The sequence below is a fragment of the Myxine glutinosa genome, chromosome 5 (genome assembly GCF_964187855.1).
Source record: "Myxine glutinosa chromosome 5, kmMyxGlut1.1, whole genome shotgun sequence".
Taxonomy (NCBI): Eukaryota; Metazoa; Chordata; class Myxini; order Myxiniformes; family Myxinidae; genus Myxine; species Myxine glutinosa.
The window spans coordinates 183,984,528-184,008,284 of NC_136265.1; the positions used below are offsets into that span (position 1 = coordinate 183,984,528).

The 23,757-nt window shown below is 45.9% G+C and overlaps 1 protein-coding gene across 4 annotated transcripts in view; it reads right to left on the reverse strand.

Moving 5' to 3' along the window:
* ZNF423 (zinc finger protein 423) overlaps positions 1-17,673 on the reverse strand; it is a 348,147-nt gene extending 330,474 nt beyond the window's left edge. For 2 of the 4 annotated variants that reach the window (XM_068115292.2, XM_068115291.2), the window contains exons 1-2: positions 16,475-17,670; positions 14,753-14,821 (exon numbers count right to left, since the gene is read on the reverse strand). In XM_068115292.2, coding sequence (XP_067971393.1) covers positions 14,753-14,792 — 40 coding nt within the window. In that variant the 5' untranslated portion in view covers positions 14,793-14,821; positions 16,475-17,670. Of the gene's footprint in view, positions 1-14,484; positions 14,657-14,752; positions 14,822-16,474 lie in introns of all 4 variants that reach the window. The other 2 variants (XM_068115290.2, XM_068115293.2) reach the window with 2 other exon arrangements.
* Between the last annotated feature and the right edge of the window lie 6,084 nt (positions 17,674-23,757).

Here is a 23,757-nt window from a genome sequence, read left to right on the forward strand (position 1 = left end):
CCCCCTCCCCATGCCTCCTCCCCCCAGTCCCTCTACCTTCCACACATCTCCCTGCTCTCGGATGTTGTGTTTGTGTGCTGCCCCTTCTCTCCCCATCTTGTCGTCCGCTCCCTCTTTTTGTACACCGCTCCTTTCCTATGCCATCTCCAGGCATTGCAAATCGTCATTGCCGGGCACCAAAGGGGGCTCGGCAGTGACGCACGCTGAAAGAGAGTACTCAGTTTTCACTCTGGTTGTTTGTTGTACACCGCTCCTTTCCTATGCCATCTCCAGGCATTGCAAATCGTCATTGCCGGGCACCAAAGGGGGCTCGGCAGTGACGCACGCTGAAAGAGAGTACTCAGTTTTCACTCTGGTTTCTTTCTTGTTTGTTTTCTTGCTTTCTTGGTTGTCCGGGCGATATCTCAGCCATCCTTTGAGCTAGGAAGCTGAGATTTCGGCACAGTAGTGAGCAAGTCCTTTGTCAAATACGGTATTTTTTGTTTTTTGAATAATCAATTAATTGAGGAGTTATTTAATTATTAGCGTTTAATTAAGTACTTATTTAATTAATTAAATTTCATTTCTCTTCTGACCATTATTAACTCAGGCACCTTTTGAGTTAGGAAGCTGATATTTGGACATGCCAATGACCAGGTGATTTGGCTGCAAAGGATATTTTTGATTTATTAATTAATCAATTAATCGATTAATTATTTAATTATTCCATTAATGACAAAAAAAATTTTTTTTTTTTTGTTACAGATTCTGATGAAATAGTGGTAGTTCATGTGTTCTCTGACCAAATTGATTAATAATTTAATTTTTTTATGATTATTATTTATTTATTTTCATTATTAATCATTTATTTATTTTCTTTCTCATTTGGCCAATATCTCAGGCACCTTTTGAGCTGGGAAGCTAATATTTGGACATGAGTGACCAAGTGATGTGGCTATCAAGGATATTTTTGATTTATTGATTAATCATTTCATCTATTAAGTATTTATTGATTAATCGATTAATTATTTATTGAGTAATCAATTAATTATTTAATTTTTTATAAATGACTTATTTAATTAAATTTCTAAAAGATACATCTTCGGATGAAGCACTAGTGGTTTACTTATGCGATTAGCCAATTGATTATGAAAATATTTTGTGATAATCTTTTATTGATTTTCATTATACAATTAATCAATCAATTAGTGTACACCTCTCCCTCCCAATGCAGCCTCAATGAACTGCACTGCGGTATTGCCGGGCGCCGAAGGCGCCCCGGCAATGCCGCGCTGCAGCATATTTAATTATTTGGCATGGGGCGGTGTACTTTGAATGTATGTGTACTTGTTTGTTTTCTTTCTTGGTTGTCCGGACGATATCTCAGCCATCCTTTGAGCTAGGAAGCTGAAATTTCGGCACAGTAGTGAGCAAGTCCTTTGTCAAATACGGTATTTTTTGTTTTTTGAATAATCAATTAATTGAGGAGTTATTTAATTATTAGCGTTTAATTAAGTACTTATTTAATTAATTAAATTTCATTTATCTTCTGACCATTATTAACTCAGGCACCTTTTGAGTTAGGAAGCTGATATTTGGACATGCCAATGACCAGGTGATTTGGCTGCAAAGGATATTTTTGATTTATTAATTAATCAATTAATCGATTAATTATTTAATTATTCGATTAATGACAAAAAAATTTTTTTTTTTTAAGTTACAGATTCTGATGAAATAGTGGTAGTTTATGTGTTCTCTGACCAAATTGATTAATAATTTAATTTTTTTATGATTATTATTTATTTATTTTCATTATTAATCATTTATTTATTTTCTTTCTCATTTGGCCAATATCTCAGGCACCTTTTGAGCTGGGAAGCTAATATTTGGACATGAGTGACCAAGTGATGTGGCTATCAAGGATATTTTTGATTTATTGATTAATCATTTCATCTATTAAGTATTTATTGATTAATCGATTAATTATTTATTGAGTAATCAATTAATTATTTAATTTTTTATAAATGACTTATTTAATTAAATTTCTAAAAGATACATCTTCGGATGAAGCACTACTGGTTTAGTTATGCGATTAGCCAATTGATTATGAAAATATTTTGTGATAATCTTTTATTGATTTTAATTATACAATTAATCAATCAATTAGTGTACACCTCTCCCTCCCAATGCAGCCTCAATGAGCTGCACTGCGGTATTGCCGGGCGCCGGAGGCGCCCCGGCAATGCCGCGCTGCAGCATATTTAATTATTTGGCATGGGGCGGTGTACTTTGAATGTATGTGTACTTGTCTTGTTATATATTTTGTTTGTCTGGTTGATTTGTTTGTGAAGTAAATGTTACCTCTTTCATGAGCCTCGATTCAGTATACAAAAAAAAACAAATTAAAAAAAACCCAAACTCAAAACAAAATCGATGATAACTATCATCCATAAACATAATCCATAACTATAAATCAAACCCGAACCCAAACTCAAAACAAAGTCGATGATAACCATCATCCATAAACATAATCCATAACTATAAATCAAACCATAACCCAAACTCAAAACAAAATCGATAACTATCATCCATCAACATAATCCATAACTATAAACCAAACCACAACCCAAACCCAAACTCAAAACAAAATCGATGATAACTATCATCCATAAACATAATCCATAACTATAAACCAAACCACAACCCAAACCCAAACTCGAAACAAAATCGATGATAACTATCATTCATAAACATAATCCATAACTATAAACCAAACCACAACCCAAACCCAAGCTCAAAACAAAATCGATGATAACTATCATCCATCAACATAATCCATAACTATAAATCAAACCAAAACCCAAACTCAAAACAAAATCGATGATAACTATCATCCATAAACATAATCCATAACGATAAATCAAGCCACAACCCAAACCCAAACTCAAAACAAAATCGATGATAACTATCATCCATCAACATAATCCATAACTATAAATCAAACCAAAACCCAAACTCAAAACAAAATCGACGATAACTATCATCCATCAACATAATCCATAACTATAAATCAAACCAAATCCCAAACTCAAAACCCAAACTCCAAACAAAATCGATGATAACTATCATCCATAAACATAATCCATAACTACAAATCAAGCCATAACCCAAACCCAAAACCCAAACCAAAATCGATGATAACTATCATCCATAAACATAATCCATAACTACAAATCAAACCTCAACCCAAACCCAAAACCCAAAACAAAATCGATGATAACTATCATCCATAAACATAATCCATAACTATAAACCAAAACAAAACCCAAACTCAAAACAAAATCGATGATAACTATCATCCGTAAACATAATCCATAACTATAAACCAAAACAAAACCCAAACTCAAAACAAAATCGATGATAACTATCATCCGTAAACATAATCCATAACTATAAACCAAACCATAACCCAAACCCAAACTCAAAACAAAATCGATGATAACTATCATCCATAAACATAATCCATAACTATAAACCAAACCATAACCCAAACCCAAACTCAAAACAAAATCGATGATAACTATGATCCATTAACATAATCCATAACTATAAACCAAACCATAACCCAAACCCAAAACAAAATCGATGATAATTATCATCCATCAACGTAATCCATAACTATAAATCAAACCATAACCCAAACCCAAACTCAAAAAAAAATCGATGATAACTATCACCCATTAACATAATGCATAACTACAAACCAAACCATAACCCAAACCCAAACCAAAATCGATGATAACGATCATCCATCAACATAATCCATAACTAGAAATCAAACCATAACCCAAACTCAAACTCAAAGCAAAATCAATGATAATTATCATCCATAAACATAATCCATAACTATAAATCAAACCAAAACCCAAACTCAAAATAAAATCGATGATAACCATCATCCATAAACATAATCCATAACTATAAATCAAACCATAACCCAAACTCAAAACAAAATCGATAACTATCATCCATAAACATAATCCATAACTATAAATCAAACCAAAACCCAAACTCAAAATAAAATCGATGATAACTATCATCCATAAACATAATCCATAACTATAAATCAAACCAAAACCCAAACTCAAAACAAAATCGATGATAACTATCATCCATAAACATAATCCATAACAATAAATCAAACCCAAACCCAAACTCAAAGCCCAAACTCAAAACAACATCGATGATAACTATCATCCATAAACATAATCCATAACTATAAATCAAACAGTAATACAAACCCAAAACCCAAACAAAATAAAATCGATGATAACTATCATCCATCTACATAATCCATTAGTATAAATCAAACCATAACCCAAACTCAAAACAAAATCGATGATAACTATCATCCACAAACATAATCCATAACTATAAACCAAACAGTAATACAAACCCAAAACCCAAACAAAACAAAATCGATGATAACGATCATCCATCAACATAAACCATAACTATAAATCAAACCAAAACCCAAACTCAAAAAAAAATCGATGATAACGATAATCCAAACCATAACCTAAACTCAAAACAAAATCGATGATAACTATCATCCATCAACATAATCCATAACTACAAACCAAACCATAACCCAAAACAAAATCGATGATAACTATCATCCATCAACATAATCCATAACTATAAACCAAACCATAACCCAAACACAAACTCAAAACAAAATCGATGATAACTATCATCCATAAACATAATCCATAACTATAAATCAAACCAAAACCCAAACTCAAAATAAAATCGATGATAACTATCATTCATAAACATAATCCATAACTATAAATCACCGCTTTGCGGTGACGGTGACATCACCGCTTTGCACAAAAAAGGTGCAAAAACAGATCCCAGCAACGACAGACCAATCAGCCTTCTCCCAATTATCAACAAAGTCATGGAATCCATCATTGCTTCAGAAATGAAATCTTTCCTCTTCTCCAATGGCTTGATCTCTGATCATCAATTTGGTTTCAGACCTGGACACTCCCCTCTGGACATGCTGCTTCTGCTTTCTCAACATTGGATGGAGGTCCTCAATGCCAAACAGGAAATTAGAGCAGTCTCCCTTGACATATCACGTGCCTTCGATACGGTCTGGCACCCCGCTATGCTCACCAAACTCTCCTCTTTTGGTATCCATGGAAATCTCCACGCATGGCTGGCGGACTTCCTCTCTAGTCATAGTCAACGTGTGGCCCTGAATGGGTTTCTCTCATCTCTCTTCCTGTTCAGGCTGGAGTTCCCCAAGGCAGTGTTCTGGGCACTGTGCTTTTTCTGGTCTTCATCAATGATCTCTCTGACTCTCTTGAAAATCCTCTCTATCTCTTTTCTGACGACTCTACTCTCTGTCGCTCCATTCTTCATCCCTCAGATCGGCAGTCTGCAGCCTCCTCACTCTCTGCAGACCTTGACAAAATCACAGACTGGGCAAACAAGTGGAACATGTCTTTCAATCCTGACAAATCTCACACTCTTACGATGTCTCTCCGAAAAGACCGACTGGACAACCCTCCCATCCACTTTCTGAATAATCCTCTCCAAGAAGTTCTGTCACTCAAGCTTTTGGGTCTCACTATCTGCCATGATCTTTCCTGGGAAAACCACATTTCAAATCTGGCCTCCAAAGCCAGTCGCCGAATGGGCATCCTCCGTCGTGCGAAGTCCTTCCTTGGCACACCTGAGCTCCTCACCAAATACAAGGCTTTCATCCGCAGCTCAATGGAATACTGCACTCCCCTCTGGGCTGGTGCTCCTGCCTCACACCTAGCTCGCCTTCACGCTGTTGAAACCAAAGCATTCAGAATCATTGGAATCTCCAGCGATGAAGCTAACTCCAAGGGCCACTCACTCACTCACCGCAGGCAGGTTGGTGGTCTTTCCGTCTTCTACCGACTCCTCTCTGGCCTTGCCCCCCCAGCTCTCTCTGGGCTCTGTCCCGCAAATATTCCTACAGGTCGCACAAGATCTGCCTGCAACCCTCTTATGGTTAAACTGCCAAAATCAAGACTCTCTGCTCACCTTCACTCCTTCATTCCTCTTTTCTCCCGCCTCTGGAACAAACTCCCTCACTCTCTTCAATCCCACTCCACTCTCCAAGTCTTTAAAACAGCTGTTCACCACCATCTCTTATCTTCCCCCATCCAAAACCTTGATCTTTTCTACCCCCACTAATTTCACCCCAGTTCCACTTTTTTGAAATACCAACTTCTGTCCAGGAAGTCCTTGGTGTCCTTGTGTTTTATACTTCTCCCTCCTCCCCCCCCCCCCCCCCTTCCCATGCCTCCTCCCCCCGGGCCCTTTCCCTTCCGCACGTCTCCCTGTTCTCGGATGTTGTATTTGTGTGCTTCCCCTTCTCTCCCCATCTTGTCTTCCGCTCCCTCTTTTGGGGTATTTTGTTTGTCTGGTTGATTTGTTTGTGAAGTAAATGTTAGCTCTTTCACGAGCCTCGATTCAGTAATAAAAAAAAAATCAAACCATAACCCAAACTCAAAGCAAAATCGATGATAATTATCATCCATATACATAATCCATAACTATAATTCAAACCAAAACTCAAAATAAAATCGATGATAACTATCATCCATAAACATAATCCATAACTATAAATCAAACCAAAACCCAAACTCAAAACAAAATCGATAATAACGATCATCCATCAACATAATCCATAACTAGAAATCAAACCATAACCCAAACTCAAACTCAAAGCAAAATCAATGATAATTATCATCCATAAACATAATCCATAACAATAAATCAAACCAAAACCCAAACTCAAAAGAAAATCGATGATAACTATCACCCATAAACATAATCCATAACTATAAACCAAACCATCCCCCATCCAAACCCTTGATCTTTTCTACCCCCGCTAATTTCACCCCAATTCCACTTTTTTGAAATACCAACTTCTGTCCTGGAAGTCCTTGGTGTCCTTGTATTTTATACTTCTCCCAACCCCCCCCCCCCCCCCCTTCCCATGCCTCCTCCCCCCAGTCCCTCTACCTTCCACACATCTCCCTGCTCTCGGATGTTGTGTTTGTGTGCTGCCCCTTCTCTCCCCATCTTGTCTTCCGCTCCCTCTTTTTATATATTTTGTTTGTCTGGTTGATTTGTTTGTGAAGTAAATGTTACCTCTTTCACGAGCCTCGATTCAGTATACAAAAAAAAAAAAAAAAAAAAAAAAAAACATAACCCAAACTCAAAACAAAATCGATGATAACTGTCATCCATAAACATAATCCATAACTATAAATCAAACCATAACCCAAACTCAAAACAAAATCGATGATAACTATCATCCATAAACATAATCCATAACTATAAATCAAACCATAACCCAAACCCAAACTCAAAACAAAATCGATGATAACTATCATCCATCAACATAATCCATAACTATAAATCAAACCAAAACCCAAACTCAAAACCCAAACTCAAAACAAAATCGATGATAACTATCATCCATAAACATAATCCATAACTATAAATCAAGCCACAACCCAAACCCAAACCCAAACTCAAAACAAAATCGATGATAACTATCATCCATAAACATAATCCATAACTATAAATCAAACCAAAACCCAAACTCAAAACAAAATCGTCGATAACTATCATCCATCAACATAATCCATAACTATAAATCAAACCAAATCCCAAACTCAAAACCCAAACTCCAAACAAAATCGATGATTACTATCATCCATAAACATAATCCATAACTATAAACCAAACCATAACCAAAACTCAAAACAAAATCGATGATAACAATCATCCATAAACATAATTCCTAACTATAAATCAAACCAAAACCCAAACTCAAAACAAAATCGATGCCAACTATCATCCATAAACATAATCCACAACAAAATTCAAACCAAATCCCAAACTCAAAACAAAATCGATGATAACTATCATCCATAAACATAATCCATAACTACAAATCAAACCATAACCCAAACCCAAAATCAAAATCAAAATCGATGACAACTATCATCCATAAACATAATCCAAAACTATAAATCAAACCATAACCCAAACACAAACTCAAAACAAAATCGATGATAACTATCATCCATAAACATAATCCATAACTATAAACCAAACCATAACCCAAACTCAAAACAAAATCGATGATAACTATCATCCATCAACATAATCCATAACGATAAATCAAACCATAACCCAAACTCAAAACAAAATCGATGATAACTATCATCCATAAACATAATCCATAACTATAAATCAAACCATAACCCAAACTCAAAACAAAATCGATGATAACTGTCATCTATAAACATAATCCATAACTATAAATCAAACCATAACCCAAACTCAAAACAAAATCGATGATAACTATCATCCATAAACATAATCCATAACTATAAATCAAACCATAACCCAAACCCAAACTCAAAACAAAATCGATGATAACTGTCATCCATAAACATAATCCATAACTATAAATCAAACCATAACCCAAACTCAAAACAAAATCGATGATAACTATCATCCATAAACATAATCCATAACTATAAATCAAACCATAACCCAAACTCAAAACAAAATCGATGATAACTATCATCCATAAACATAATCCATAACTTTCAATCAAACCATAACCCAAACCCAAACCCAATCTCAAAACAAAATCGATGATAACTATCATCCATTAACAAAATCCAAAACTATGAATCAAACCCGAACCCAAACGCAAACTCAAAACAAAATCGATGATAACTATCATCCATAAACATAATCCATAACTATAAATCAAACCCTAACCCAAACCCAAAAACCAAACTCAAAACAAAATTGATGATAACTATCATCCATAAATATAATCCATAACTATTGTTATGAATTCGGGTTGAGAAATATCTCGAGCCAGATAGATCTGCATAGGTAGGTACTCGACTGTCGTGATAGGGAATCTTTATGTAATAAGTTCTGTGTGTAGCCCGGATGTCGGTATAAGGTGTATCTGTGTCCCCGCCACGAGGGGGCGGGGCGTGCTAAGTAGTACAGGGATTATGGATAAAATTCCTTTGTTTGTCATTCCCTCTGTCACCAATCCAGTGTCCATTATGGCAACGCACTCATTTAGACACTGAGATAGGTCCCTTAGTGCACACATTATTTAAATCCCCTCCCTTACAAAAAGACGCACCGGAAAGACAAGCAGGAAGCGGCCGCGTACAACGCCGGCGTAGGCGCCAAACATTGTGCAAGGCAAGCTATAGCCACGCCCAAGGAACGTGTGATTGGTTGGTGCGGAAGGCGCGAACCTTCAGCCAATCAGCGCAGAAGGCGCCAAACGTCCATTTAGAAGGGGGTCGCTAATTGGAGGAAGAGGGCCGCTGACGTCGGAAGGCGGGAAACACCACGAAGAATCGAGGCTCTGGTTGAAGGCACGCCAGAACTGACGTCACACCGCGCATGACAAAACCTCTGGTTCACGGGCATTTCGGCCCTTCGGCCCTTCGTGTTGGCTTCGTGTTCGTGCTTCGTGTTGGAGATCAGCCTTCGTGCTTGTGTGGCTCTGCCCCTTCGCCTTGGAGATCACCCTTCATGTTGGGGACCACCCCTTCGTGCTTGTGTGGCTTCGTGTTGGACCCTTCGTGCTTCGCGTTGGACCCTTCGTGCTTCGTGTTGGACCCTTCGTGCTTCGCGTTGGACCCTTCGTGCTTGGTGTTGGACCCTTCGTGTTGGAGATCGCTAGCTCTGCGCTGTACTCCTTCATGCTTCGTGTTGGACCCTTCGTGCTTCGCTTTGGAGATCTGTTGCTTCTTCTTCCCTGTTGGTTCGTCATCTTCATGGTGCTTGGAGCGGTGCTCGGTGCTCGGAGCTTGGAGCGAGCCGTGCGGCTGAGCGGGTCGCACAGGGGGCCTGGTGGAGCGTGAGCGGGGGCGGAACGAGGCCTACTTCCCGCTGACCTGAGCCGCGGTCTGACGACTACGCTTGGAGCCGGACCATCCTTGACTGCAGACTACAGACAGACAAGCACGCACCACATCTCACACAAATGCACGACGAACGTTTTATTTTATTAATTCATTTCCTTTGTCTCGTATTTGAAGTCTGTGTGGGGACGTCCCAATTTAGAATTAGATTTTATCATCGTGTTTCTTTGTATCGGGTTCCGTTCAATAAATCGATTGTTTTTGTACATTGAATTTGGGTTTCGTTTTGAGTTACTTTCCTCCAGGATCGGAGCTGCCTTGGGGGCTACAGGTACGTGCTTGCCGCTTCTTCTTCTTTCTTCTTCCTCCCTTGCTTGTTTGTCAAATCCGCCATTGATCGTCGCCTCAAGTAAAGCCGTTCGGTCATCCGCGGTCCTACGGTGTTAACCGGAGGAATTCGCATGACACTATAAATCAAACCATAACCCAAACCCAAACTCAAAACAAAATCGATGATAACTATCATCCTTAAACATAATCCATAATTATAAACCAAACCATAACCCAAACCCAAAACCCAAACCAAAATCGATGATAACTATTATCCATAAACATAATCCAAAACTATAAACCAAACCATAACCCAAACCCAAAACCCAAACTCAAAATAAAATCGATGATAACTATCATCCATAAACATAATCCATAACTACAAACCAAACCATAACCCAAACCCAAAATCCAAACAATAAACCAAACTCAACCCAAACCATAACCCACAATTATAATTCAAACCATAATGCACAAGTATAACCCAAACCATAACGCAACCCCAAAACCAAAATATAACCCCGAACTATAACTATAACCAAATCCATAATCCAAACCCAAAACCCAAACATAATCCAACCGCGAACCCAAAGCATAATCCAAACCCAAACAATAATCCAACCCCAAAACCCAAAGCATGATCAAACCCCAAAACCCAAAGCATAATCCATCACGATAACCCAATCCATAATCCATTACGATAACCCAAGACATAATCCAAACCCAAACCATAATCCATTACTATAACCCAAACCATAGTCCAAAACACAAGGCATAATCCATTACTATAACCCAACCCATAATCCAAACCCAAAATATAATCCAACCCAAAAACCCAAACCATAATCCATTACTATAAACCAAACCATAATCCAACGCCAAAACATAATCAAACCCCAAAACCCAAACCATAATCCATTACTATAACTCAAACAAATAATCCAAACCCAAAACATAACGTAACCATAAAACTCAAAACATAATCCATGACTATAACTCAAACCATAATCCAACCCAAAAACATAATTTAACCCCAAAACCCAAACGACAATCCATTGCTGTAACTCAAACCATAAAACATAATCCAACCACAAAACCCAAACCATAATCCATTGCTGTAACTCAAACCATAAAACATAATCTAACCCCAAAACCCACACTATAATCCATTACAATAACTCAAACCATACAACATGATTTAATCCAAAACCCAAACTACAGACTTGGCATTTAATATGGAATATATATTTTTTCTTGACTTGGGTTTACTTTCTGAACTCAGTATATCAATCTGGTGAGTTTCTTTTATGCTTCGGTGATTTCTTTGTTAAAAGAACCATGTCACTGATTGTCTTTAGCAGCAAGAAGTCAATAACAGGATGATATCACAGGTGGCGTGACAAAATGTAAGGACAGGTACATTTGACGATTGGCTTCACAATCGGGTGTATAAGGGTTGTTGCGTTCTGTATTAGTGGAAAACTGCTGCACGTCTACAAAAGTTAATGCCGCTTTCTCTGGAGATGCTTCGTCAACTTGACAATGCTGTTTGTCATGGAGTGGTGACTTTACGAAATTCCGGCATGAAACAGCGTGCTATTGCTCGGCAGTATGGCATCACTCAAGGTCAGGTGTCAAAGATCCTGAAACGAAATGCTCAGAGGGATGTCCCTACTCCAATACCGAGGCCAGGACGTCCCCGCAGAACCACAAGGAGAGATGATCGTCAGCTGCACCGGTTAGTCTGCAATGGCCGTACCAAGTCAGATAATCGGCTTCGGGCTGAGTGGCAGCAACTGACAAAGGTGCCTGTATCCAGAAGGCTAGTCAACCAACGACTGGTTCAAGCAGGCTATCATGCCAGGCGTCCCCTGAGAAAGCCACGTCTGACCAGACAATACCGCCAGCGCCGATTGCAGTGGGCCAGAGAGCACCGTCAATGGCAGCCAGGACACTGGAATCACGTGACCTTCAGTGACGAGTCTAGATTTCTGGTCTATCGTCAAGTTGGCCGCAACCGAGTGCGCAGACAAGTGCATGAAGCCTGCAATGAAGATTGTATTGTGCCAAGAGTCCAAGCTGGAGATGGTGGGGTGACCGTTTGGGCTGCTTTTCATGCAGGGGGCAAAACTGACCTGGTTGTTCTGAATGGAAACCTGAACCAGTTCAAGTACAGGGCCATTCTGGAAGAAACATTGCTTCCATTTGCTTGCAGCCTTTCGAGGAAACTTTGTCTTCCAAGATGACAATGCACGGCCTCAACGTGCTCGCATGATCCAACACTTTCTTGCTGACCGTGGTGTCGAGCATATGGAGTGACCTGCCATGTCCCCAGATATGAATCCGATAGAGAACTTGTGGTCAGAATTAACGCATCAAATCGACAACTTGGACCAGCAGCCTACCTCTGTGCGTGAATTGCAGCAGGCTATTGTAACTGCATGGCAAGCGATTCCTGTCCAAACCTTGTCAAATCTCGTGAACAGCATACCTCGACGTGTACGTGCTCTCCTGAATGCTCGTGGGGGTTACACGAAGTACTGAACTGTAATTTTACTGTCCGTAATCCCAGTCGTAATTTAACTTTTGTTTTTGTTGAAAAAAAATTTGGCTAATGTGCAAAATAAAGAGATATTTCTGGAAAACGCACAGAAGTTTAAAACAGTACTGTCCGTGAATTGAGTTCGATATCAGTTTGCATCACTTTCATGGATCAATTTATTTGCTTCAAAATGTCAAATGTGGTTTTTGTTTCTTTTAAAGGTCGCATTAACAACATCTCGAATAATTTCAACATAATTCTAATGAACTTTTGGTTCTAAGTCATCTTGAAAAGTAAGTTCACCCCCACAAAAAAAATATTCCATATTAAATGCCAAGTCTGTATAATCCAAAGCAATTCCCAAACGATAAAGCAAACCATAAACGCCCCTCTTTGCCCCTCCCCCTTCCCCTCACCACCACCCGCCCCTCCTCCCTCTTCCCCTTCCCCTCACCACCTCCCGCCCCTCCTCCCCCTGTCCTCCCGCCCCTCCTCCCCCACTCGACCCCAACCCATGTAATCACAGTTGTCTGAAGGAGGTGACATCTGACACGAACCCACTTCAGGAGGTGGTGTCACTCACGTGCTTGTTTGGGATGGAATGGTCTCACACATGATCTGCTGCTGTAGGGACTCATTTAAGATGATCACTAATTATGTTATTGTGGATGGAGGACGGGGAGGGGGGGGGGGGGGTCATTGACAAAACTTGAAGCACATAAACATAATAAGTGTCTAACCTGTCACAATAAGTCTTGAACAAAAGGGACATTTTCGGACCGTTTATCAAGTTCAAGCACAATCTAGACAAAGACCAAGCGCCTCCACCCTTACACGACGATTACTATCGGTAGTGTAGCGGTGCGTGTCGTAGTGGGGTGCGTAAAGAGTAGCGGTGTGCATAAACAGTAGCGGTGTGAGTAAACAGTAGCGGTGTGCGTAAACAGTAGCAGTGTGCGTAAACAGTAGAGGTGTGCGTAGTAGCGGTGAGCGTCGTAGCGATGTGCTTATTAGTGGTGTGCATAAACAGTAGCAGTGTGCGTAAACAGTAGCGGTGTGCATAGTAGCGATGTGCGTAAACAGTAGCGGTGTGCGTAAACAGTAGTGATGTGCGTAGTAGCGGTGTGCATAGTAGCGGTGTGTGTAGTAGTGGTGTGCATAAACAGTAGCGGTTTGCGTAGTAGCAGTGTGCATAAACAGTAGCGGTGTGCGTCGTAGCGGTGTGCGTAGTAGCGGTGTGTGTAGTAGCGGTGTGTGTAGACAGTAGTGGTGTGCGTAGACAGTAGTGGTGTGCGTAGACAGTAGTGGTGTGCATCATAGCGGTGTGCATCGTAGCGGTGTGCATCGTAGCGGTGTGCGTAAACAGTAGCGGTGTGCATAAACAGTAGCGGTGTGCATAAACAGTAGCGGTGTGCGTAGTAGTGGTGTGCGTCATCGAGATGTGCGTAGTAGCGGTGTGTGTAAACAGTCGCGGTGTGCGTAGTAGCGGTATGCGTAGTAGCGGTGTGCGTCGTAGCGGTGTGCGTCGAAGAGATGTGCGTAGTAGCTGTGTGTGTAAACAGTAGCGGTGTGCGTAAACAGTAGCAGTGTGCGTCATAGCGGTGTGCGTAGTAGCGGTGTGCGTCGTAGAGGTTGCGTCGGTGCGAACGCGCACAGTACCCGGTACGAACGCGCACAGCACCCGAAACACATCGATTTCATTAGGCCAAAAGTGCTTCATCCACTCCGGGTTTTGTCAACTTGTTTGGCCCAAGCAGCGCACATGACGTGACGTCACCACGAAGCCGGTCGCTGAAAATCCCGGGACGGATCATGATCGGAATGATACGCTCTGTCGGAATGAATGGCAAAATGATTGAAAAGCGGAGCCTTCGGGGAGAGGGAGAGACCGGGAGAGTTGGGAGGAAACCGGACGACCTGAGCTCACCTTTCAATGCTCGTGGCTTCGCTTGCTTCCGCCGCGACATGGTGTCAAAAAGAGCGAGTTGTTGTCCGACTGCGCAGTCGCCGAAATTGGCAAGGAAGGGAGTGTGGGATGATGGATGTTACACACATAAGCGATGTAACGCACGCATTACAAAACAAAGGCAGGTATTTCCAAATGTAAACAAACCAAACAAGATGCACCTTGATACCTCTACTCGAGGTAGCGAGCCAGGCCCGCACCTTGATACCTTTAGGTAGCGAGCCCGGACCTGCACCTTGATACCTCGAGGTAGTGAGCCAGGCCCGCACCTTGATACCTCTAGGTAGAGAGCCCGGGCCCGCACCTTGATACCTCTAGGTAGTGGGCGCGGCCCTGCACCTTGATACGTCTAGGTAGAGAGTGCGAACCCGCACCTTGAGGCTTGATACCTCTAGGTAGAGAGTGCGAACCCGCACCTTGATACCTCTAGGCAGCGAGCGCGGGCCCACACCTTGATACCTCGAGGTAGAGTGCTTGGGCCCGCACTTTGATACCTCTAGGTAGCGAGCCTGGACACACACCTTGATACATTTAGGGAGCGAGCCCGGACCCGCACCTTGATACCTCTATGTAGAGAGCGCGGACCCGCACGTTGATACCTCTAGGTAGGGAGCGCGAACCCGCACCTTGATACCTTCAGGTAGAGAGTGCATACCCACACCTTGATACCTCTAGGTAGCGAGCACGGACCCGCACCTTGATACCTCTAGGTAGGGTGTGCAGACCCACACCTTGATACCTCCAGGTAGAGAGTGCGTACCCACACCTTGATACCTCTAGGTAGCGAGCACGGACCCGCACCTTGATACCTCTAGGTAGGGTGTGCAGACCCACACCTTGATACCTCTAGGTAGAGAATGCGAACCCGCACCTTGATACCTCCAGGTAGAGAGTGCGTACCCGCACCTTGATACCTCTAGGTAGGGTGTGCAGACCCACACCTTGGTACCTCTAGGTCGGGTGTGCAGACCCACAACTTGATACCTCAAGGTAGAGAGTGCGGAGGTCCCGTGATTCCTTCTACAAATGGTGATTTGGGGACGTCCTAAGTTTGGTGGAAAATCAAACAAAAAGTTGGTAGCAACCAAAGTGGGGAAAAGAAACAAGTTCATACCCCCTCCCCTTCCCCCCACCCCCAAACCCTGCCCAACTCCCCCCCCCCCAAGCCAGCCCAACTCCCACTCCCCTTTCCCCCTTTCCCTCCCCACCCCCAAACCCTGCCCAACTACCCCCCCCCCCCACCCCCAAACCCTGCCCAACTCCCCCCCCCCTCTCACAAACCCTGCCCAACTCGCCCCCTCCCCCCAAACCCTGCCCAACTCGCCACCACCCCCCCAAACCCTGCCCAACTCGCTCCCCCCCCCCCCCCCACTCCCCAAACCCTGCCCAACAAGCTCCCCCCCCCACCCACAAACCCTGCCCAACTCGCTCCCCCCCCCCCCACCCACAAACCCTGCCCAACTCGCTCCCCCCCCCCCCCCCACCCACAAACCCTGCCCAACTCGCTCCCCCCCCCCCACCCACAAACCCTGCCCAACTCGACCCCCCCCCACCCCCAAACCCTGCCCAACTCGCCCCCCCCCCCCACCCCCAAACCCTGCCCAACTCCCTTCCCCCCACCCTTTAATACCCTCAGCCCCTCCCCTTCCTCCCTGCACAGCGAGTGCTCTACTCGTCCGATACCTGCAAGTGGAATAGTAATCGCGAAGTAGGGAATAAAAAATGGACCCAAAGTGGTCGCATCAGAAGCGAGTCTTGCGGGGCGGGATCTTGCGCAGCGAGTCAGGGTAATGGAGGAGGGCGAAACAGGATCGAGCGGGGACACAGGGACGGACGGGATACTCGGGAAGAACGGACCCAACGCCTCGTCTCACTCGGACAGCCCACTCGCTGTGCCGCGTTCGTAGACCCCGGGCGGTGGCCGCGTTCCCGGCTCGGAGACCCCGGTCGGTGGCCGCGTTCCCGGCTGGGAGACCCCGGTCGGTGGCCGCGCTCCCGACTCGGAGACGCCGGTCGGTGGCCGCGTTCCCGGCTCGGAGACCCCGGTCGGTGGCCGCGTTCCCGGCTCGGACGAGACCCCGTGTGGTGGCTGCGTTCCCGGCTCGGAGACCCAGGTCGGTGGCCGCGTTCCCGGCTCGGAGACCCCGGTCGGTGGCCGCGCTCCCGGCTCGGAGACCCCGGTCGGTGGCTGCGTTTCCGGCTCGGACGAGACCTCGTTTGGTGGCCGCGTTCCCGGCTCGGAGACCCCGGTCGGTGGCCGCGTTCCCGGCTCAGACGAGACCCCGTTTGGTGGCCGCGTTCCCGGCTCGGACGAGACCCCGTTTGGTGGCCGCGTTTCCGGCTCGGAGACCCCGGTCGGTGGCCGCGTTCCCGGCTCGGAGACCCCGGTCGGTGGCCGCGTTCCCGGCTCGGACGAGACCCCGTTTGGTGGCCGCGTTCCCGGCTCGGACGAGACCCCGTTTGGTGGCCGCGTTCCCGGCTCGGACGAGACCCCGGTCGGTGGCCGCGTTCCCGGCTCGAAAGAGACCCCGGCTCGGATCGGCACGAGCGGCGGGAGCGCGGGCTCGAGGCGCGGGCGCGCGCTCCGTGTGCGCTCCGCGGACGCTCCGAGGCCGCATAATAAGGCGAAAAAAATCAAGCGAGGCCCCGAGCCCATCAGGAGCGCTCCGCGGGGGATCGTTCCCGCCGGGAACGGCACTGTACGTAATCACGAAGGAAATCATTGTCGGAGAGGCGAGCACGGTTCGTGAATAATGAAAGCGCGGCGCGGTCGTCGGCAAGACCCGGCGAGACCCGCTCCGAGGCAGCACAATCCGCCGCCGTGTTCTTCTTGTTGTTTGTTTGTTCTCCTAATGATCTCCGCTCCACGTTTTCTTCCCTCGTCCTTCATCCTCCATCACCGACCTCGCGCCACGCATTGTGACGTCGGGTTCACGGTTCCGGCGAGTGCGATACTCGCGTTCTCTTCTGCATGTCGTTTCCACCTTGTTTTATTTACTCATTCCGATGGGGACCGGGGGGGGGCAGGATAAGGCCAGGGGGGTCACAGTCCGACCTTCGCCCTTTGACCCGCGTGCGTCGGTCCTCCTGTTCCCAACATGATGTACAATTGATGGTAAAGTGGACTTGGGTTTGATAAACACCATTGTTTACGTTTTGAACATCCATTTCAATCTGTCGACACTCCCAATGTTCCTCTTTACTGTCCATCTTGGCTTGTTTGGCACCTCTTCAATGTGCGCCCACCTGCGGAAATCGGTCAGCACGCCTCCTCGGATCGCAAGGTGGCGCCAGCAACAAAAATGGCTTCAACAACAATATTACATACGCACACACCCTTCACTCTCCAGCAACACCTCTTCTATGATCTATCCACTATTTCGACCTCTTACAATAGAACCACTCGCTCAGGCAATTATTTTATGCACACACCTCTTTTATCCACTCCATTTACACCCAAACCTCTTACACTTAAAGCTTTTTCCACTTAAAGCTTTTCCACTTGGATCACTTATACTCACACACCTTCTATCCCTCCATTTAGAACCACACTTCTTCCACTTACACCTCTTCCACTTACACCTCTTCAACTTACACCTCTTCAACTTACACCTCTTAAAGTTACACTTCTTCCACTTACACCTCTTGCACTTGCACCAGTTCAACTCTCACCTCTTACATATTGATGAATTTTGGGTAGGGCATATATAGATCCAGGTAGATCTGCATCGGTATGTGCCCAGAGTCGTGAAGAAGAAGAACCATTTCAATGCACAGTAAGTCAGGGATCTGTTGAGGCGGTTTGTCGGATAACTGTATAGCTGTGATCATACAAGGATGATCGTGTGATAGGTAGAGTAGGGATTATGCTAATTCCCCGGTGTGTCAAACCTGTGATCATTCCGGTGTCCCGTATGGCAACACAATAGACACGTAGGTTAGGAATCCCACCATTAAAAGCACCACACACAGCATTTAATAAAACCTGACCGGAAGCGGCCGCGCATTACGACACCATGGCGATGAAACACCGAACAGGCAGGCCGAGAGCCACTCCAAGAAGCTTCGCCGTGATTAGTGGAAGGAAGGTGAAGGAAGCGAGACACTGATTGGCCACCGACCGATGGGATGACACCAAGGGCACGAAGCGCTCGGCCAATGGGAGTGGAGGACGTGAGGGGTGAACAAGAAGCGACGCACTGGTTGGAGAAGGAGGGGGGGGGGGGGGGAGTTGACGCCACGAGACGGCCGGTAAAATGTCTTGCAGGCGGACATTTTCTCTCTCGGTTTCTCGATCCCTTTGTGGCCGGACGTTTGATTTGGACGCTCTTCCCTTCTTCTCCTGTTGCCTTTGTGCATTCCTCGGCCGTCGAGGCTCGCATCTTGGTGCCGGACAAGCGAGCGATTTCACGTGAAAGGAGCCAAGCACGGCCGGAGGAGCGAGCTGCATGCGACCATTCGAGTCGCGCGGAGGGCCTGTGGCATGCCAGCAGTCGAGACCAGGGCGAGCGGGTGGCTCGGTGGGCCTAATGGAGCGCAAACAAGGACGCATCGAGGCCTGGTGAACGGGGGCGCGGGGAGGCCTGCTTGGGGGACAGTGCACAAGCCCGACGATTCCTGACGGACGCTGCATCCAGACAGAGATAAGACGCACCACACAGAACACAACGATTGCTTTATTTATTCTTCCATTTGTCCTATAGTTGAAGTCTGTGTGGGAGCGCTCCATTAGAGGGGTTTCATTTTTACCGGCGTGTTTCTTTGTATCGGGGTTCGGCAATAAAACTGCTTTTATTTTTGTACCATAAAATCCGTCGTTTTTGTGAGTTACTTTTCGCAGGTTGAAGACTGCGTGTGGACCGTCAGGTAAATCCCGCTTCTTCTTCTTTCCTTTCTTCCTCCAGCGCATATAGAGTGAAGTCCGCCATTGATCGTCACCTCATTAATGCTCGATTGCCATTCGTTATTTCCCCGGTCTTAACCGAGGGGGAGTCACGCGACAATATGTACCACCTCCACTCACACACATCTTACACATGCACCACCTCTACTCACACACATCTTACATATGTACCACTGCTACTCACACACATCTTACACATGTACCACCTCTACTCACACACATCTTACACATGTATCACCTTTACTCACACACATCTTATATATTGTCGCGCGATCCCTTCGGTTAACACCGTAGGACCACGGAAGACCGAATGGCTTTAATGGAGGCGACGATCAAATACGGATTCGGCTATAAAAGCACGGGACGAAGAATGAATGGGAAGAAGCGCAAGCACGTACCTTTAGAGGGAATGAACTCAAACGGGAATCCAGGGTAAAATGTACAAAAAGAACCGGTTTATTTCGGAACCCGAGAACAAGGAAACGTGACGATAAAACCTACTTCTAAATTGGGACGTCCCCACAACTCACTTCAGAAACGAGACAAAGGAATGAATTAAGGAAAATAAAACGTTATGGCGTGGATTTGTGAAATGTGGTGCATCTTAACTGTCTGTAGTCAAGGAATCGTCGGCTCCAAGCGCGCAAGCCCGCCGCGGCTTTGATGTCGGCGGGAAACAGGCCTCGATGCGCGCCTGTTCGTGCGCCATCAGGCATCACCGAGCACCTTGCTGCAAGCTCCTCGTCAGTCGCACCCGAGGTCCTATCCGCTCGCAGCACCAAAAGCACCAAAAAGCACCGAGCACCATGACGAACCAAAAGCACCAAAAGTCCAACGCAGGACTAGCGATCTCCACACGAAGCCGATCTCCAACACGAAGCCGATCTCCAACACGAGGCACGAAGAGAACTTCAGGGAAGCACAGAGAGAGACAGGAACGGAAAGGGCCAGGGAAGAGCGCGGGAGGAGGGAAGAGAGCGAAACGCCAGCGAGTAGGCAGTTTTATCACTCGCCCTGTGACGTCAGTTCTTTCTCCCTTCCAACCAGCGCGGTGACCCCCGTCTTCCAAAATCTTCCCACTCCGCTGGCTTCCTCCCATTGGCCGAGTGCTTCCCGCCCACCATGTCACGCCACCCTCGTGGCCAACCACCAGTCCTTCCCTTCCCTCCAATCATGGGGCAGTTCTCTGTCCCTTCCACAGAACAATCACAGTCCTCCTGGGCGTGGCTATAGCCTGCCACGAGGCACGTTGCTAGGCCAGCTGGGGGTGTGGCTGGCTGCGGCCCATGCGGCGGTGCCCCGATCTGGCTTCCTGCCTGTTTCCCAAAGTCGTTGTGGTAAGGGAGGGGAATTATTCAATGTGTGCACTAAGGACCAATCGAAGTGTTTACATGAGTGCGTTGCCATAATGGACAAAGGATCGGTGACAGAGGGAAACGACGAACCAGGGAACTTTATCCATAATCCCTGCATTATTTAGCACGCTCCGCCCCCTCTTGGTGGGGACACCAATACAGCTTATACCGACAAACCGGGCTAAACATAGAACGTATTACAGGTAGATTCCCTATCACGACAGTCGAATACCTACCTATACAGATCTATCTGGCTCTAGATATTCCTCTACCCAAATTCATAACAGCCCCCCGCCCCCCTGGAACCATAGCTCCTGCTAAGTTCACTGCATGCGCTACCATTCCAGTCTTAACACTTACTGTCTCACACTTAATCAGCCTATGAAATAAATCAGGAGGGCCGTGGGAAGTGAGCCGGAGCTTCCTACCTGTTCTCCTTAACATGCTAATCCCCTTAACCATCATGCAAATATGTACAATTATTTCGTTGGCAGCTCCTGTGGTGGGAGGAAACAACAACATTCAAAATCTAACTTCACCACAAACCTTAACCTAAACCAAAAATTCAAACTCCCAAAACTCTAATAAACATTTGTACAACCCCAGTCTACAGACCGCGTCCCCCGGGGGATGCCACAAGACGCAACCTTAACCGTGGGGCCATCCCAATGCACCCCTAAATTTCCAGCGGCCCTGTCCAGGTGTTACAGGTGAGTGACATGGCTCGGTTGATTTCGCCCTCATTCATTCACCACAACCCCTTAACCACTCATACACATTCCATAAATCATCAAGGCATTTCAAAAGTCAACAAAGCACTTATTTCACCCCCCCCTACATGACCATGGCATAGATGTCATTTGTGTGTGCGTTCATTTCTCTCAAATAGGCAGCGGTGAGGTACCGCACAAGTAAGATGGTGGGGTTGCTTCAGGCTGTGGTGCCCGCAATCCCAAAAACAAGTCACTTGACTCACAAGTTCATTGCCCCCCCCCCCCCCCCCTTTACCTCTTGGCCCCATGACAGCCAAACAGCCCTTTCCGCCGTTACCCCGCCGGTGAGGGTCTCCACACACCAGGCCCCATGGCCTCCTGCTTCAGCGCAGCTACGCGGGTCGCCGGGAGTCTCCCTTACACCAAGGCGCCAAAACAGTCCCTTACCCCAAGGCGCCCAAACAGACCCTCCACCGACGAGCTCCAATTTCCAGATACCACTGGCTGCCAGGGGTAATTGCCGCAGAGAGGGGCCGCAGGCATCGCTCCTCAGAGCTTGATCTGTACCTGCGGACACACACACCTTCCCCACCCACAAAATCCCCAAAACACATTTCCTCCCCCGCTGCCATTCAATTCTCACACATTTCCAGAGAAGATGTTACAAAAGGTTGCCATGGCCTGCCATTGTGAAATCCCCGGTTCACATTTTACCATTACACAATAATCATCATTCATCCATTATCTCCAACCGAACCACCACATAAAAACACATAACCACAACACAAGAACAAACGCCACCCAGAAGACTCTGTGTGGCACACATTCCAACCCCCTCACTGGCCATGTCATCACTCTCACCCACCCCCAACTCCAAATTACATGTCCCCAATTTACATAAGCAAGTCCTGAAGCCTGGGACAGTACACATCCAAACACTCACCTCAAGCGCAAGTAGTTGCAGGTTGGTCGGGTCCAAGAGTGCCATCCACCACACCTAATTTCCCCCTCACCCTTCCAATCCACCCAGGAGCCTCCCGATCCATGTAGGAGCTCAATCTCTCCCCGTGAACTATCTGTGGAAGGGTATGTGGGCCCATCTGAATTTTGAACACCACATCAGTCACCTGCCGAAGCACCACCCCGGGGCCCTTCCAGGGTAAGGTGAGTTTTGGACACACCCCCTTTCTCCTCTGGGGCCAGTAGAGCCAAATAAGGTCTCCGGGAAGGAACCGAGGTGTGTGTGCCCGAGCGTCATACCACACTTGCATATGCGAGGAAGCCAAGCCAATTTGCCTCCTTGCAAATTTGTGAGCCTTTTCCATGCTCCTTTTCAAATTGGTTGCATAACTTTCCACAGATGCTTCACCCGGTTCCTCTGGTGACAGTCCCATCAACAAATCTGTGGAGACTCGCATCTCCATACCGAACATCAACAAGGCGGGGGTGCACCGAGTGATCACATGCTGTGCGGTCCGGTATGCCATTAGTATAAAGGGGTGGTGCTCGTCCCAATCCTGTTGGTTTTCGGATGTAAAGAGGGCCAATTGGGTCAACAATGTGCGGTTAAACCTCTCCACCATCCCATCCGATTGAGGCCGAAGGGGGGTCGTCCTGGTCTTGTGAATTTGGAGGAGCTCGCACACCGACCGCAGGAGCGTGGATTCAAAGTTCCGGCCCTGGTCGGTGTGTAGCTCCCTTGGAACGCCAAATCGGGAGAAGAATCCCTCAACTAAAACTTGAGCTACCAGCCGGGCTTCCTGGTTGGGAAATGGGTAGGCTTCTGGCCACTTGGTGAAGTAGTCCATTGCCACCATAATGTACCGGTTCCCTCGGTGGGTGGCTGGCAGGGGCCCCACCACATCTACTGCCATCCGCTCAAGTGGTGTTCCTACGTTGTACACCTGGAGTGGGGCCTTGCGCGCACGTCGGGGTCCCTTCTTACCGCGGCAGAGGTCGCAGGATCTCACCCAATTTTGAATGTCCCTGCACGAA